Source organism: Salmo trutta, chromosome 25 (genome assembly GCF_901001165.1).
Source record: "Salmo trutta chromosome 25, fSalTru1.1, whole genome shotgun sequence".
NCBI classification, from domain to species: Eukaryota; Metazoa; Chordata; class Actinopteri; order Salmoniformes; family Salmonidae; genus Salmo; species Salmo trutta.
In genome coordinates this window covers 45798155-45813597 of record NC_042981.1, presented here as the reverse complement: position 1 = coordinate 45813597, position 15443 = coordinate 45798155, and the positions used below count along the sequence as shown (strand labels likewise).

At 46.0% G+C, this 15443-nt stretch overlaps 1 protein-coding gene across 1 annotated transcript in view; it reads left to right on the top strand.

Moving 5' to 3' along the window:
- Positions 1-15094, top strand: part of supt7l (SPT7 like, STAGA complex subunit gamma) — a 28300-nt gene extending 13206 nt beyond the window's left edge. Inside the window, exons 2-5 of the mRNA XM_029714081.1 lie at positions 9382-9861; positions 10175-10499; positions 11060-11297; positions 13197-15094. Of these exons, the coding sequence (XP_029569941.1) occupies positions 9425-9861; positions 10175-10499; positions 11060-11297; positions 13197-13477 (1281 nt within the window). The 5' untranslated portion in view covers positions 9382-9424 and the 3' untranslated portion in view covers positions 13478-15094. The remainder of the gene's footprint in view (positions 1-9381; positions 9862-10174; positions 10500-11059; positions 11298-13196) is intronic.
- The last annotated feature ends 349 nt before the right edge of the window (positions 15095-15443 follow it).

The window sequence follows — 15443 nt, the reverse complement described above, 5'->3', positions numbered from 1 at the left end:
AACATTAGAATTATTTCTTCCTCGAGAAATATTACCACCTACGCCTGTAAATTTTAAGTCGCCTTATTCTAATGCTTTCCCAATAAAAATGCACTAAATCACAGATTTGGTACATCATTGTGCACATGTTAGGCTGCACATCATGAAGTCTATTGAGACAAATTACAGACAGTGATGCAAGTTAGATGTCAATTGTTCGTGGGTAGCTAGCTAACAATTCTTCGTGGCTATCTGGCTAGCTAACAGTAGTAGCTAGCCAGTTAGCCCTATTGACTTATTATGGGATTGCGATCTACGGTTGGTAGACAGGTAAATATGCCAAAATTAACAAAGCATGTATTTATTAACATGTCAAGATAAAATATTTTAGTCAGGCAACATATGAGATGTGAATAGGCAACATTTCATTCCGAAGTTGGAATGCATTTTCTATCGCTTCAGCTCAAATAATGTCCGCCATTGATTTCAAGAAATTGTGCCACATTTTTTACGTGGTTGCGTCAAATTTCTTTGCATACTTTCCGTTAAAGCTTGCATCGATGCATGCTTCAAAATATGTATACTGAACAAAAATATAAACGCAACATCTAAAGTGTTGGTCCCATGTTTCATGAGCTGAAATAAAAGATCCCAAAAATGTTCCATACGCACAGAAAAGCTTATTTCTCTCAAATTTTGTGTACAAAGGTGTGGCATTCAATTATATGAACTGTAACTCAGTAAAATGTTGAAATTGTTGCATGTTGTGTTTTATATTTTTGTTCAGTATACAAACGGAGTACACATTCGAGAAGTGCCCTCCATGCTCCGGTTGGCATACTTTAATTTGGATCATACTCCGACCGTCCCGTGCTCCAATTTGCATGCTTGGAGCATGGTAGTATGCATTTTGAAAAACCCCTGGAGTAGTGGATGCTAGACTTGGGCGGTATACCATATACCGGGTTATTTGGAAAAAGCCTCCGGATGGTTTTTCAATACCATCAATACCATTGAAACTATTTCTTAAATTTTTTTTTTCTTATGAATTTGAATATTTGTAGCTAGCTACTTTGTAAGAAAATACCTGCAGTCAACTTGTGCAATATGTTAGGAGATAAAGAACATTGCGTTCTTCATTTCACCTGTCAAATTATTATGAAGCTTACGGTAGTCTGTTTACAAGCACACAACTACAAGAGACCAGAGCCTTGTGAGTCACTCAATGTTGTGCAGCATGTGCCAGGTGATCTAATTACAGTATGGAATTCACAACTAAATGTTTGCCAGCTAGATAGCTTATAACTATAGCTCTGCAGTTGTGCATATGGTTTGCTAATTTAGTAGCTAGTTAGCTTCTTCCAAAAGCAAGCATTCGCTTGTTAAAAGCAGAGAATTCCCCTCTTAAGAACTCCTAATGGATCAAGAGCCTTGCTGTCTAATATTTGTTTTGTGCGCAAGAGCCTTGCTGTCTAATATTTGTTTTGTGCGTGCAGCAAACTGAGTAGCACTTTTTAATTATTTGTATAGTTTTAGGTCCGAAAGTGTAAAAAATGTTCACAATGCACTTGTTAGCATTTAGTTAGGCTTCTCTATGGAATTTTACATGTACTTGTTAGCATTGCTAACATTTGGATTAAAGAATATGGGTGGGGTATTACCGAATATCCCAGTATGGCACAAGGTCGATATGAAGGTATAACAGCTCAGAGCTCAACACCATAGTGCCCTCGAAGCTCATCACTAAGCTAAGGACCCTGGGACTAAACACCTCCCTCTGCAACTGGATCCTGAACTCCCTGACGGGCCGCCCTCAGGTGGTAAGGGTAGGCAACAACACATTTGCCACGCTGATCCTCAACATGGGAACCCTTCAGGGGTGTGTGCTTAGTCCCCTCCTGTACTCCCTGTTCACCCACGACTGCATAGCCAAGCACGACTCCAACACCATCAAGATTGGTGACGACACAACGGTGGTAGGCCTGATCACCAACGAGAGAGCCTATAGAGAGGAAGTCAGAGACCTGGCAGTGTGGTGCCAGGACAACAACCCCTCCCTCAACGTGAGCAAGACAAAGGAGATGATTGTGGACTACAGGAAAAGGAGGGCCGAACACGCCCCCATTCACATCGACGGGGCTGTAGTGGAGCGGGTCGAGAGAATTTCAAGATCCTTGGTGTCCACATGACCAACAAACTATCATGGTCCAAGAATACCAAGAAAGTAATGAACAGCACATGACAACGCCTTTCCCCCCTCAGGAGACTGAAAAGCTTTTGCCTGGGTTCCCAGATCCTCAAAACGTTCTACAGCTGCGCCATTAAGAGCATCCTGACCGGTTGCATCACCGCCTGGAATGGCAACTGCTCGGCATCCGACCGTAAAGCGCTACAGAGGGTAGTGCGTACAGATCAGTACATTAATGGGGCCAAGCTTCCTGCCACCCAGGACCTACAGTGGCAAGAAAAAGTATGTGAACCCTTTGGAATTACCTGGATTTCACAACAATAGACAAACGCAGTCTGCTTAAACTAATAACACACAAACAATTAGATGTTTTCATGTCTTTATTGAACACACCGTGTAAACATTCACAGTGCAGGGTGGAAAAAGTATGTGAACCCTTGGATTTATAACTGGTTGACCCTACTTGGGCAGCAATAATCTCAACCAAACGTTTTCTGTAGTTGCGGATCAGACCTGCACAATGGTCAGGAGGAATTTTGTACAATTCCTCTTTACAAAACTGTTTCAGTTCAGCCATATTCTTGGGATGTCTTGTGTGAACCGCTCTCAAGGTCATGCCACAGCATCTCAAATCGGGTTTAGGTCAGGACTCTGACTGGGCCTCTCCAGAAGGTGTATTTTCTTCTGTTGAAGCCATTCTGTTGTTGATTTACTTCTGTGTTTTGGGACGTTGTCCTGCTGCGTCACCCAACTTCGGTTGAGCTTCAATTGGCAGACAGAGAGCCTTACATTCTCCTGCAAAATATGATAAACTTGAATTCATTTTTCCCTCGATGATAGCAAGCTGTCAAGGCCCTGAGGCAGCAATGCAGCTCCAAAGCATGATGCCCCCTTCACCATACTTTAGTTGGGATGAGATGTTGGTGTGCTGTGCCTTTTTTTTCTCCACACATAGTGTTGTGTGTTCCTTCCAAACAACTTAACTGTAGTTTCATCTGTCCACAGAATATTTTGCCAGTAGCGCTGTGGATCATCCAGGTGCACTTTTGCAAACTTCAGACGTGCAGCAATGTTTTTTTTTTGGAGGAGCAGTGGCTTCTTCCATGGTGTACTCCCATGAACACCATTCTTGTTTAGTGTTTTACGTATCGTAGACTCGTCAACAGAGATGTTAGCAAGTCTTTAGCTGACACACTAGGATTCTTCTTAACCTCATTTTGCATTTTGTGCTGTGCTCTTGCGGTCATCTTTGCAGGATGGCCACTCCTAGGGAGAGTATATAGATTTATAGACAATTTGTCTTACTGTGGACTGATGAACATCAAGGCTTTTAGAGATGCTTTTGTAACCCTTTCCGGCTTCATGCAAGTCAACAATTCTTCTGAGATCTCCTTTGTTCGAGGCGTGGTTCACATCAGGCAATGCTTCTTGTGAATAGCAAACTCAAATTTTGTGGGTGTGTTTTTTATAGGGCAGGGCAGCTCTAACCAACATCTCCAATCTTGTCTCATTGATTGGAATCCATGTTAGGTAACTCCTGACAGCAATTAACTTTTGGAGAAGTCATTAGTCTAGGGGTTCACATACTTTTTCTTGCAACTGTATATACTAGGTGGTCTCAGAGGAAAGCCCAAAAATTGTCAAGGACTCCAGTCACCCAAGTCATAGACTCTTCTCTCTGCTACTACACGGCAAGCGGTACCGGAGAGCCAAGTCTAGGTCCAAAAGGCTCCTTAACAGCTTCTACCCCCAAGCATAAGACTGCTGAACAATTAATCAAATGGCCACCCAGACTATTTACAAGGAACCCCCACCTCCCCCTTTTCTTTACACCGCTGCTACTCGCTGTTTATTATCTATGTAAAGTCACTTTATCCATACTTACATGTACAAATTAACTCGACTAACCTGTACCCCCGCACATTGACTCGGTACCGGTTCCCCCTGTATATAGCCTCGTTATTGTTATTTTATTGTGTTCCTTTTTATTTTATTTGGTAAATATTTTCTTAACTCTATTTCTTGAACTGCATTGTTGGTTAAGGGCTTGTAAGTAAGCATTTCACGGTAAGGTCTACACCTGTTGAATCGATTCTCAATTGCAATACGGTTCTAGAAACATAAAGCCCTTTACTTTCATATCACATCAAAATAACTTCCCAAATGCGAATATACATTTTTTACATTTTAGTCATTTAGCAGACGCTCTTATCCAGAGCGACTTACAGTAGTGAATGCATACATTTCTTTTTTTTTTTTTTTTTTCTGTGCTGGCCCCCCGTGGGAATCGAACCCACAACCCTGGTGTTGCAAACACCACGCTCTACCAACTGAGCTACAGGGAAGGCTATATACACTTCATGTATTTACTGTGTTTTAACCGGCTTCATCCCAATTGCAGCCGACAGTTGCAGCCTTCTTCCGTTACACACAGGTGTTCGTTAACATGCTTAGATGGCTAATTAGCACAGGTGGTCCCTCTGTCTTCTGTAAACGCGCCCTGTAACATGGAGATATGGCCATGTGGGAACACTAACCCTATAAAGGTGTGTATCAATTGCACCTTATTGTTTTTTTAAAGATAAGGTCCTTGTGCTTCCAAAACCGTACCGCAAGCGATACGTGTTAATGTGCTTAGCAAAACTCCCCTGTACAGAAGACGCCTTCGTCCAATGACTCTTATCTGTAATGTAATGGAACTGAGAGTCATGATGAAGGGCTAGGAGATTCCTAGATGTGAGAAGTGTGCAGGAGGGGCATGATGCAAAGGAATTGGGTACTAATGGTGCTGGAGCTTAGAAGTGTCCGGTGAGATAAAGGCAGGTTGAGGTTGCCAGGATCGGAGTAGCACAGAAGGTGTCGTATGCTTAGACAGTGAAGAGAGTAGTAGAGGAAGATGGGTCCAGGAGGAGGGCTCCTAAGAGGCTTGCTGTGAGTAGGCAGAGGTCAATAGAGAGTGATGGGAATAACGTGCTTCAGTAAGGTTGGTTTCTTAGTGTTCATACCCATTGTTATTTACATTTACATTTAAGTCATTTAGCAGACGCTCTTATCCAGAGCGACTTACAAATTGGTGCATTCACCTATAATATCCAGTAGAACAAACACTTTACAATAGTGCATCTAAATCCTTTAAAGGGGGGGGGGGGGGGGGGGGGTTAGAAGGATTACTTTATCCTATCCCAGGTATTCCTTAAAGAGGTGGGGTTTCAGGTGTCTCCGGAAGGTGGTGATTGACTCCGCTGTCCTGGCATCGTGAGGGAGATTGTTCCACCATTGGGGTGCCAGAGCGGCGAACAGTTTTGACTGGGCTGAGCGGGAACTGTGCTTCCTCAGAGGTAGGGAGGCGAGCAGGCCAGAGGTGGATGAACGCAGTGCCCTTGTTTGGGTGTAGGGCCTGATCAGAGCCTGAAGGTACGGAGGTGCCGTTCCCCTCACAGCTCCGTAGGCAAGCACCATGGTCTTGTAGCGGATGCGAGCTTCAACTGGAAGCCAGTGGAGAGAGCGGAGGAGCGGGGTGACGTGAGAGAACTTGGGAAGGTTGAACACCAGACGGGCTGCGGCGTTCTGGATGAGTTGTAGGGGTTTGATGGCACAGGCAGGGAGCCCAGCCAACAGCGAGTTGCAGTAATCCAGACGGGAGATGACAAGTGCCTGGATTAGGACCTGCGCCGCTTCCTGTGTGAGGCAGGGTCGTACTCTGCGAATGTTGTAGAGCATGAACCTACAGGATCGGGTCACCGCCTTGATGTTAGTGGAGAACGACAGGGTGTTGTCCAGGATCACGCCAAGGTTCTTAGCACTCTGGGAGGAGGACACAAGGGAGTTGTCAACCGTGATGGCGAGATCATGGAACGGGCAGTCCTTCCCCGGGAGGAAGAGCAGCTCCGTCTTGCCGAGGTTCAGCTTGAGGTGGTGATCCGTCATCCACACTGATATGTCTGCCAGACATGCAGAGATGCGATTCGCCACTTGGTTGTCAGAAGGGGGAAAGGAGAAGATTAATTGTGTGTCGTCTGCATAGCAATGATAGGAGAGACCGTGTGAGGATATGACAGAGCCAAGTGACTTGGTGTATAGCGAGAATAGGAGAGGGCCTAGAACAGAGCCCTGGGGGACACCAGTGGTGAGAGCACGTGGTGCGGAGACAGCTTCTCGCCACGCCACCTGGTAGGAGCGACCTGTCAGGTAGGACGCAATCCAAGCGTGGGCCGCGCCGGAGATGCCCAGCTCGGAGAGGGTGGAGAGGAGGATCTGATGGTTCACAGTATCAAAGGCAGCAGATAGGTCTAGAAGGATGAGAGCAGAGGAGAGAGAGTTAGCTTTAGCAGTGCGGAGAGCCTCCGTGACACAGAGAAGAGCAGTCTCAGTTGAATGCCCAGTCTTGAAACCTGACTGATTAGGATCAAGAAGGTCGTTCTGAGAGAGATAGCAGGAGAGCTGGCCAAGGACGGCACGTTCAAGAGTTTTGGAGAGAAAAGAAAGAAGGGATACTGGTCTGTAGTTGTTGACATCGGAGGGATCGAGTGTAGGTTTTTCAGAAGGGGTGCAACTCTCGCTCTCTTGAAGACGGAAGGGACGTAGCCAGCGGTCAAGGATGAGTTGATGAGCGAGGTGAGGTAGGGGAGAAGGTCTCCGGAAATGGTCTGGAGAAGAGAGGAGGGGATAGGGTCAAGTGGGCAGGTTGTTGGGCGGCCGGCCGTCACAAGACGCGAGATTTCATCTGGAGAGAGAGGGGAGAAAGAGGTCAAAGCACAGGGTAGGGCAGTGTGAGCAGGACCAGCGGTGTCGCTTGACTTAGCAAACGAGGATCGGATGTCGTCAACCTTCTTCTCAAAATGGTTGACGAAGTCATCCGCAGTGAGGGAGGAGGGGGGAGAGGGGGAGGAGGATTCAGGAGGGAGGAGAAGGTAGCAAAAAGCTTCCTAGGGTTAGAGGCAGATGCTTGGAATTTAGAGTGGTAGAAAGTGGCTTTAGCAGCAGAGACAGAAGAGGAAAATGTAGAGAGGAGGGAGTGAAAGGATGCGAGGTCCGCAGGGAGGCGAGTTTTCCTCCATTTCCGCTCGGCTGCCCGGAGCCCTGTTCTGTGAGCTCGCAGTGAGTCGTCGAGCCACGGAGCAGGAGGGGAGGACCGAGCCGGCCTGGAGGATAGGGGACAGAGAAAATCAAAGGATGCAGAGAGGGAGGAGAGGAGGGTTGAGGAGGCAAAATCAGGAGATAGGTTGGAGAAGGTTTGAGCAGAGGGAAGAGATGATAGGATGGAAGAGGAGAGAGTAGCAGGAGAGAGAGAGCGAAGGTTGGGACGGCGCAATACCATCCGAGTAGGGGCAGAGTGAGAAGTTTTTGATGAGAGCGAGAGGGAAAAGGATACAAGGTAGTGGTCGGAGACTTGGAGAGGAGTTGCAATGAGATTAGTGGAAGAACAGCATCTAGTAAAGATGAGGTCAAGCGTATTGCCTGCCTTGTGAGTAGGGGGGGAAGGTGAGAGGGTGAGGTCAAAAGAGGAGAGGAGTGGAAAGAAGGAGGCAGAGAGGAATGAGTCGAAGGTAGACGTGGGGAGGTTAAAGTCACCCAGAACTGTGAGAGGTGAGCCATCCTCAGGGAAGGAACTTATCAAGGCGTCAAGCTCATTGATGAACTCTCCAAGGGAACCTGGAGGGCGATAAATGATGAGGATGTTAAGCTTGAAAGGGCTGGTAACTGTGACAGCATGGAATTCAAATGAGGAGATAGACAGATGGGTCAGGGGAGAAAGAGAGAATGTCCACTTGGGAGAGATGAGGATTCCAGTGCCACCACCCCGCTGGCTCGATGCTCTAGGGGTATGCGAGAACACGTGGCCAGACGAGGAGAGAGCAGTAGGAGTAGCAGTGTTATCTGTGGTGATCCATGTTTCCGTCAGCGCCAGGAAGTCTAGGGACTGGAGGGTAGCATAGGCTGAGATGAACTCAGCCTTGTTGGCCGCAGACCGGCAGTTCCAGAGGCTGCCGGAGACCTGGAACTCCACGTGGGTCGTGCGCGCTGGGACCACCAGGTTAGAGTGGCAGCGGCCACGCGGTGTGAAGCGTTTGTATGGCCTGTGCAGAGTGGAGAGAACCGGGATCGACAGACACATAGTTGACAAGCTACAGAAGAGGCTACGCTAATGCAAAGGAGATTGGAATGACAAGTGGACTACACGTCTCGAATGTTCAGAAAGTTAAGCTTACGTTGCAGAAAATCTATTGACTAAAATGACGAAAATGATACAGTACTGCTGGCTGGTGGAGTAGGCTAGCTAGCAGTGGCTGCGTTGTTGACTTTGTTTGACCGTGTAGCTGGCTAGGTGTAGCTGGCTAGGTGACCTCGATAGTTTCAGTACTACACCTTGTCATGATACAAAAGCAACTTTGTAGCTAGCTAACATAACACTAATCAAGACGTTCCTTTGTAATGTATTTTAGTTTCTACAGTGTTACTAGTTGGCTGGGTTAGGAAAAATGGCGTCGCGGGGGACGGCAATAGCTGGCTAGCTAACCTCGGTAATTACTAAACTACACAATTATCAAGCTATGACAAAGACAACTATGTAGCTAGCTAGCCAACACTGCACTAGTCAAATCGTTCCGTTGTAAAGTATTGGTATCTACAGCGCTGCTAGTCGGTAACGGTTGGCTAGCTGTTGGCTAGCTAGCTAGCAGTGGATTAATGATGACTAGGTGTGTTGACTACGTCTGGCGTCGCGGCTGGCTACTTACTAATAATTACTCTAAACTACACAATTATCTTAGATGCAAAGACAACTAAGTAGCTGGCTCACTAACACTACACTAGTTATCAACTGTACTGCAGAACTGGAACTTAAATCACAGGAAAAAAAAACATTTTGTGGTAGCAGCTGCAGAGAAGTACGTGGGTGTACGAGATTTTACTGCAGAAGAGTTTCAAGGTGTGTTGAACAATAGTGTCCCGTCTTCCCAGGCTGCTGGCCTGGTGCAGGATCAGATATGGCCAAGTAGTGGAATAGTGGTTTTAATGGGTGTAGGGTTAGTTGGTAGGGCCATTTTTGTTCCCTTTATCCCCGTCCTTCCCTTTTTGTGTTACTAAGTGTAATCAATTCACACCCCAGAACAGTAGGCAGAAACACAGGGCTAGATAAGAGAAATGGATAAATTAGGTCCTTGTTCCTTTTAGTGTGTGCTGATTGCCATCTCCCCTGCTTTGTCACATACCAGAAACCTCATCACACGAGAGCCTGAAGCGGCTCACTAGGGAACGATGATGCGTTACTGGGGCGAGATCCCCGGGCCGGCAGGCGCCCCACCGAGCCGCAGCTCCTTCGACCTGCTCCAGCGCGAGTTCCGCTCGGTGGAGATGCAGGACCCCCCTCTGCACCAGCCCTCGGCCCAGCGGCCCCGGCCCACCACCATGCTGGACATTCCCTCTGAGCCCTGCAGTCTCACCATCCACACAGTGCAGCTATGCCAGCACACCCGACGCCTCCGCAGCCTCCTGGCTGCAGCCCAGGGGAAAGGTCTGGTCCCCTCGGAGGGCAGTGGTGCTGGAGGAAGTAGCAGGCTGGAGGAAGGGGAGGCTCTGCCCCCACGGCCACCCACACCGCCGGCCGCCCCCGATGACCTGTTGCCCCTGGACAGCAAGGCACCCTGGCAGCCCTTCCAGCTCTGCCACAGCGACCCTGAGAGTGACTTTTACATGTAAGATAGTAATGGCTGTGTCTTGACTTGTTGCAGTGGCATTCACAGTGTCACTTTGTATTGTGATCTATGTTTATTAATTGAACTTTGCATTCAAGTCACAATAAGCAAATGAAGATAAGCAAAATGTATTATGATCGTATTTTTTTGTGGAAGAATGTGGTGAACAGTGCTCTGGCAACAATGAGGCAAGGAATTATCAGTTACGTTCCAAGTTTTCTCCTCTGAGTTAGTTCTGTCTCATCCCTCCTTCAATCTTCTCCTCTCTCCCCCTCTGTCTCCTACACCCTCTTCCTCCCCTCTCCCCATACAGGGGAAAAGGTGAGCCCGTCACGGAGCTGAGCTGGCCCTCGTGCCGACAGCTCCTGTACCAGTCAGTGGCCACAGTCCTGGCCCACGCCGGCTTCGAGTCGGCCCAGGAGAGCGTGCTGGAGACCCTGACTGACCTGGCCCACGAGCATTACCTGCGCCTCAGCCGACTGCTGCGCACGGCCGCGGACCGCGAGGCCCGCCTGGGTGCCACGCCCTTCCCGGACGTGGTAGAGCAGGTGTTCCACGAGGTGGGCATCGGCAGCGTGCTGGCCCTGCAGCGCTTCTGGCAGGTGCGCATCAAGGACTACCACAGCCACATGCTCCAGGTGAGGAATTGCTGGTGTTGTTTTGGGATGGACTTTGTTTGTGGTGGCTGGGGGAAAAAGTGTGTTGTGTTTAGTAGGACACAACACACAACACAACACACAACACGTTGTGAAAGGATCATATGGACATCCACATGATCCTGATGTTGACATGGTGAGACCAGGCACCTGCACCCTGTGTTATTTGACCTTCTAGTCCTGTGTAGGTTAGATTATCCCACCGTTAACGCTCTATCCCCTGTGCCGTTCCTAGGTCAACCAAGAGCTATTTACCATCCCACTGTTAACTATCCCTTCGTTCTGGGCAGATGAACATTTGTCTCACCTAAGTGATTGAAATATTTGAGGGTACATTGTGCTTGATTGAGCATGGAACACTCCCAAAAACTTTTATTCATGAACCTTTAGTCATTTATTATAAAAACAAGCATACTTTCATTGTGTTCCTAAATTTCTTTGTGTGCGCCAACATTTTTGCTCCTTTTAGAAAAACAATGTTAGTGTAGGGCCCTGCAAGGAGCTCACTGTTAACCCTATCTATCCCCTGGGGCTGTTCCCAGGTCAGCAAGGAGCTGTCGGAGGAGTATGAGCGGCTGGTGAACCCTGAGAAGGCCCTGGAGGACTCCAAGCCCCCACGGATCAAAGAGGAACCAATGAATGACATTGCCTTCCCCATCAGCGAGGAGCCAGAGGCGGACCAGGCCTCTGGGGATCAGGCCCTCCCCATTGGGGTTCTGGGGGCCCCAAACGAGAGGCTGGCTGGGGGCCTGGAGGGGGAACACTCACCACACACCTCAGGTACCGTATATACCCCCGTAATACTAAGTGCAGTCCTCATCATATGTATTTGGACAGTGAAATTACATTTTTTATTTTGGCTCTGTACTCTAGCATTTTGGAATTGAGATCAAATGATTAACATAGTGTAGTATTTGGTCTCATCCCTTGCACGCAATGACTGAACTGTCTGAACATTCTTACATTAATTTGGATGCTACCACGATTATGACAAATCATGAATGAATCGTGAATAATGACGAGTGATAAAGTTAGAGGTACAAAGATGATACACCCCCCCCCCCAAAAAAATGGTAACCTTCCCTGTTATTGGTAATGGTGAGAGGTTAGCATCTGTTGTGTAACCTCTGTAACTTAGCCAAAACTAACTGCATATGCACCCAACAAGTTTCTAGAGACGCAAGCTTGATGTAGTCATTGGGTGCAAGCAATATGGGAACAAAAACCTTTAGACTATTTTAATATAAGTGAATTTGTCCAAATACTTGATTTCTTCAAATGGGGGGGACTAGATCCATAAAGTGCTGTTATGTCCAATGCTTAAACATATGTATAGTGATTCATTTGAGCCAGATCCTGCCGGAACAGGATCCGGCACCTCTCCGTTTTGGACTCCTTCATTACGAAACCTATTTGGCTGGATCCGGTACCTGTCGTGGCATGAAAAATAATTCACAATAAGAGATCAAAGTTCATTCGAGTTGCCTCTTCGTTAATTCTCCAAGCTGTGGATGTAGCCCAATAACAACGCATAGCCTACAGTCGGGAACACATGGCAGATCTGTCAGTGAACAAACAGCATGCAGTTAAAACAGGTCTTTCGCAATATTTCAAATACAATTGAGGGAAAACACAGGTTGGAAAGCAAATGGTTCCTGCTGAAAAGAGAAGACTAATCTGTCTGCTGTAGGCTACCAAAATATTTGATCAACTTCCAAATCTGTTTCTACAAAGTAAAATGACAGAAAGACTTTTGGCACGAGGGCATAGGTCATCACCAGTGAATGAGCTGAACATCATTGTGTGAGTTAGTGAAACTGGAAAGCATTTTTCGGCTTTGCAAGTTCGCTGTCATTTTAAGGATGATCATTTCCTCCTCATATTGTAGCCGACAATATGCCTCCATACGCCTCGGCCATTGATTCAAGACAAGTTCAGCTTTGTTGATCTCAGTGTCAAAGTAGCCTGTCATTATTTGTACGCATTAAAAAAATATTCTGCTAAAGTCTCCAGTCATGTAAAATGACGTAGAATTGCATGAATTGTATTTATAAAAGTCAACAATTGTACCGGACCCTAGGTTACAAAACATTACTCCATGTGTGCAACTTCTGTAAGTGCCTCTACTTTACTGCAATGTAATGCATGCAATGCTTTATTATAAAGGTGAATAAATGTGTGTGGTTGAAATCCAGTTCTCCCTAGGTCAGATAAGAAGTGACATTCTGTACTATCGTGCCATAGTGATCATTTGATCTGAAATTCTAAATGCTCTTTAGAGCCCAAATGAACATGTTAGCTTCACTGTCCAAATACATATGGTAAGGACATACATAACGTAAGGCATAGAGACATGAGTTGGTTGTGTTAAAAAATACCCTAAAAGTATTGCACTGATTCTAACATTGACTTGCATGATATCATAACACTGATTGTATAAAAGTGTTATTTAGCATTTGACATAGATATATGCTTCATTTAGGCCTACATGATATAGGTACTTTTCTTAAGTCGGACAAACACTAGTATGATACCCTCAGGGACCAAGAGGCAATGATAATATTAATTGTATAACATAGTATTGTTTTCATGAGATAGATTTGATTACAAATAACTATTTCATATACAATATTTGTAACCGAGTTCTGTCCTTCATCTTGGCCATTGTGTCCCTGACAGGCGGCGGAGTTGCCATCAGCTCCCCCTTGTGGCACCTGTCGCAGGTGAAGATGGAGCCCCAGGACAGCGAGGAGGGCCAGGTGTCAGGCCACGGGGTACTGGGAGGTGATGTGTTCGAGGAGGGAGGGCCCATGTCCACCATGAGCGAGGCAGATGGCATGGCGCCCTCGCCCGGAGGGGCGGCGTCGGACGGCAGCTACGCCTCGCACTCTCCCGACTCACTCATGGGCACGTCACCCGTCTTCAACCAGAGGCCCAGGAAGCGCATGAAGAAGATATGAGGAGCCTCAGACTCACGGAGGTAGCCATTTTGTGTCAAGGTAACATGGGCACATAGTGGCGATACGAAACATTGCAAGATTGCAAACAAGTTCCTATGCCGTTGTCCATTTCCCCCGAACAGATCTGAAAGTATTGTTGAGACCTATCCAATAGACCCATTTCCGCACAAGGGCCATGCGCACTAGTTGGTGGCAGAACACGGGAGTTATTCTAGAATGCCAGCAAAAAAAGCCTCTATTTACATGTTGCTTATGAATGCATTTCACACTACTTTTGGATTGGATTTTAAGGCTCGTGTGAATGTCCTGCTTGATATAATATGTGTGTCATCATCGCAAATCAACTGCAATATACTTAAAAAACACTTCAACTTCAACCAGTAAAATGGCTCTTTGGCAATGAGCGTTAGCATTCTAGTGAACAACTGCTGCATCCAAAATAGTTATTTTGCAAAGATCACAACCGAATATAATCTTAGCGACTGTTCAAACATTGTAAAAGTTATTTTGTTTAGAAGTAATAAAAAATGTAATATAGTCTGTTGAATGAGCGCAGCCAAGAGTCAGTGTGTTGCCAAACGTCAGTGTGTTGTGCACTGGAAAGGGGTCTATGTCCTAGTGTTGCACGGTATACCGGTACCACGGTAATATCACAGTACCAAAACGTCATGATACTTATGATACCAACATTTAAAAATACCAGTACTACCACATATTTCGCCCCCACCGATCTAAAGAACCCACTGGCGCCTGTTGTAAAAATTTAAAAAAGTCAGTTTTGTTTATAAATACAGTTTTTAATGTAAGCAACAGGAAGGAACTAGTCTTGTATGGGCCAGTCCAATAAAGTCCACTTCACTTTCATGCGCATATCACATGTGGCAGCTGTAATCCGCCAGCCACATCCCCTATCAGCCCTTACTCACCTGCTTTTCTCCTTCCGCTCTTCCTGCACATCTATTTCATCAGTTTTTAAAATATAATTTAGCTGTGATGGCAAGCGGGGATGCAGTATTTCGGTCTAGACCCTGAGGGGTCTTCAGTTGTTAAATGTTATACATTTAATTTGACAAAAGTTAACATTGTCAAATTGTATTGGTCACATACATGTGTTTAACAGATGTAATTGCGGGTGTAGCGAAATACTTGTGCTTCTAGCTCCGACAGTGCAGTAATATCTAACAAGTAATATCTGACAATTACACAACATATACACACAAATCTAGTAAAGGAATGGGATTAAGAATATAAAAATATAATTTAATCCCTGGAATAACCAAGACCACAGGCCAATCAGAGTCGGCTTTGCAAGTTCGCTGTCATGCATCCTCTTAAGTGCCAGAGAGGAAAAGCAGCTTTGCTAAAGACATGATTGCAGCATTTCAGCAAAGAAAACAGCTTGTCTAGCTCAAACGGTATTTTTTTTTTTTATATATTCCTGTGCGATTTCATGCACATTTTTTCAAATAATTTCACAAACCATGTTGCGGGCCGTTTGAATCCAGGTTCGCTAATTATTGGTTTGATAAGGGAAAAAAAACGTTGTTCAGTCATGTTACCTAGCTAACAATCTTGTAACTTGACAGTAGGTCTAGCCAAATTTGATTGCCACAGGAAGAAAGGAAAATTATCTGCTACTCATGAGATGTGCTTCAAAGGTAGGATTTATATAGGCCTAATGTAAGCCTAAACTATACTGAACAAAAACATAAATGCAACAATTTTAAATAGGAAATCAGTCAATTTTAAATACATTTATTAGGCCTCAATCTATAGATTTCAAATGCCTGGGCAGAGACGCAGCCATGGGAGGGTATAGGCCCATCCACTTGGGATACTGTCCCACCCACTGGGGAGCAATGCCCAGCCAATTTTCCCCACAAAAGGGCTTTATTATAGACCAAAATACTCCTCAGTTTCATCAGCTGTCCGGGTGGCTGGTCTCAGACGATTCCGCAGATGAAGA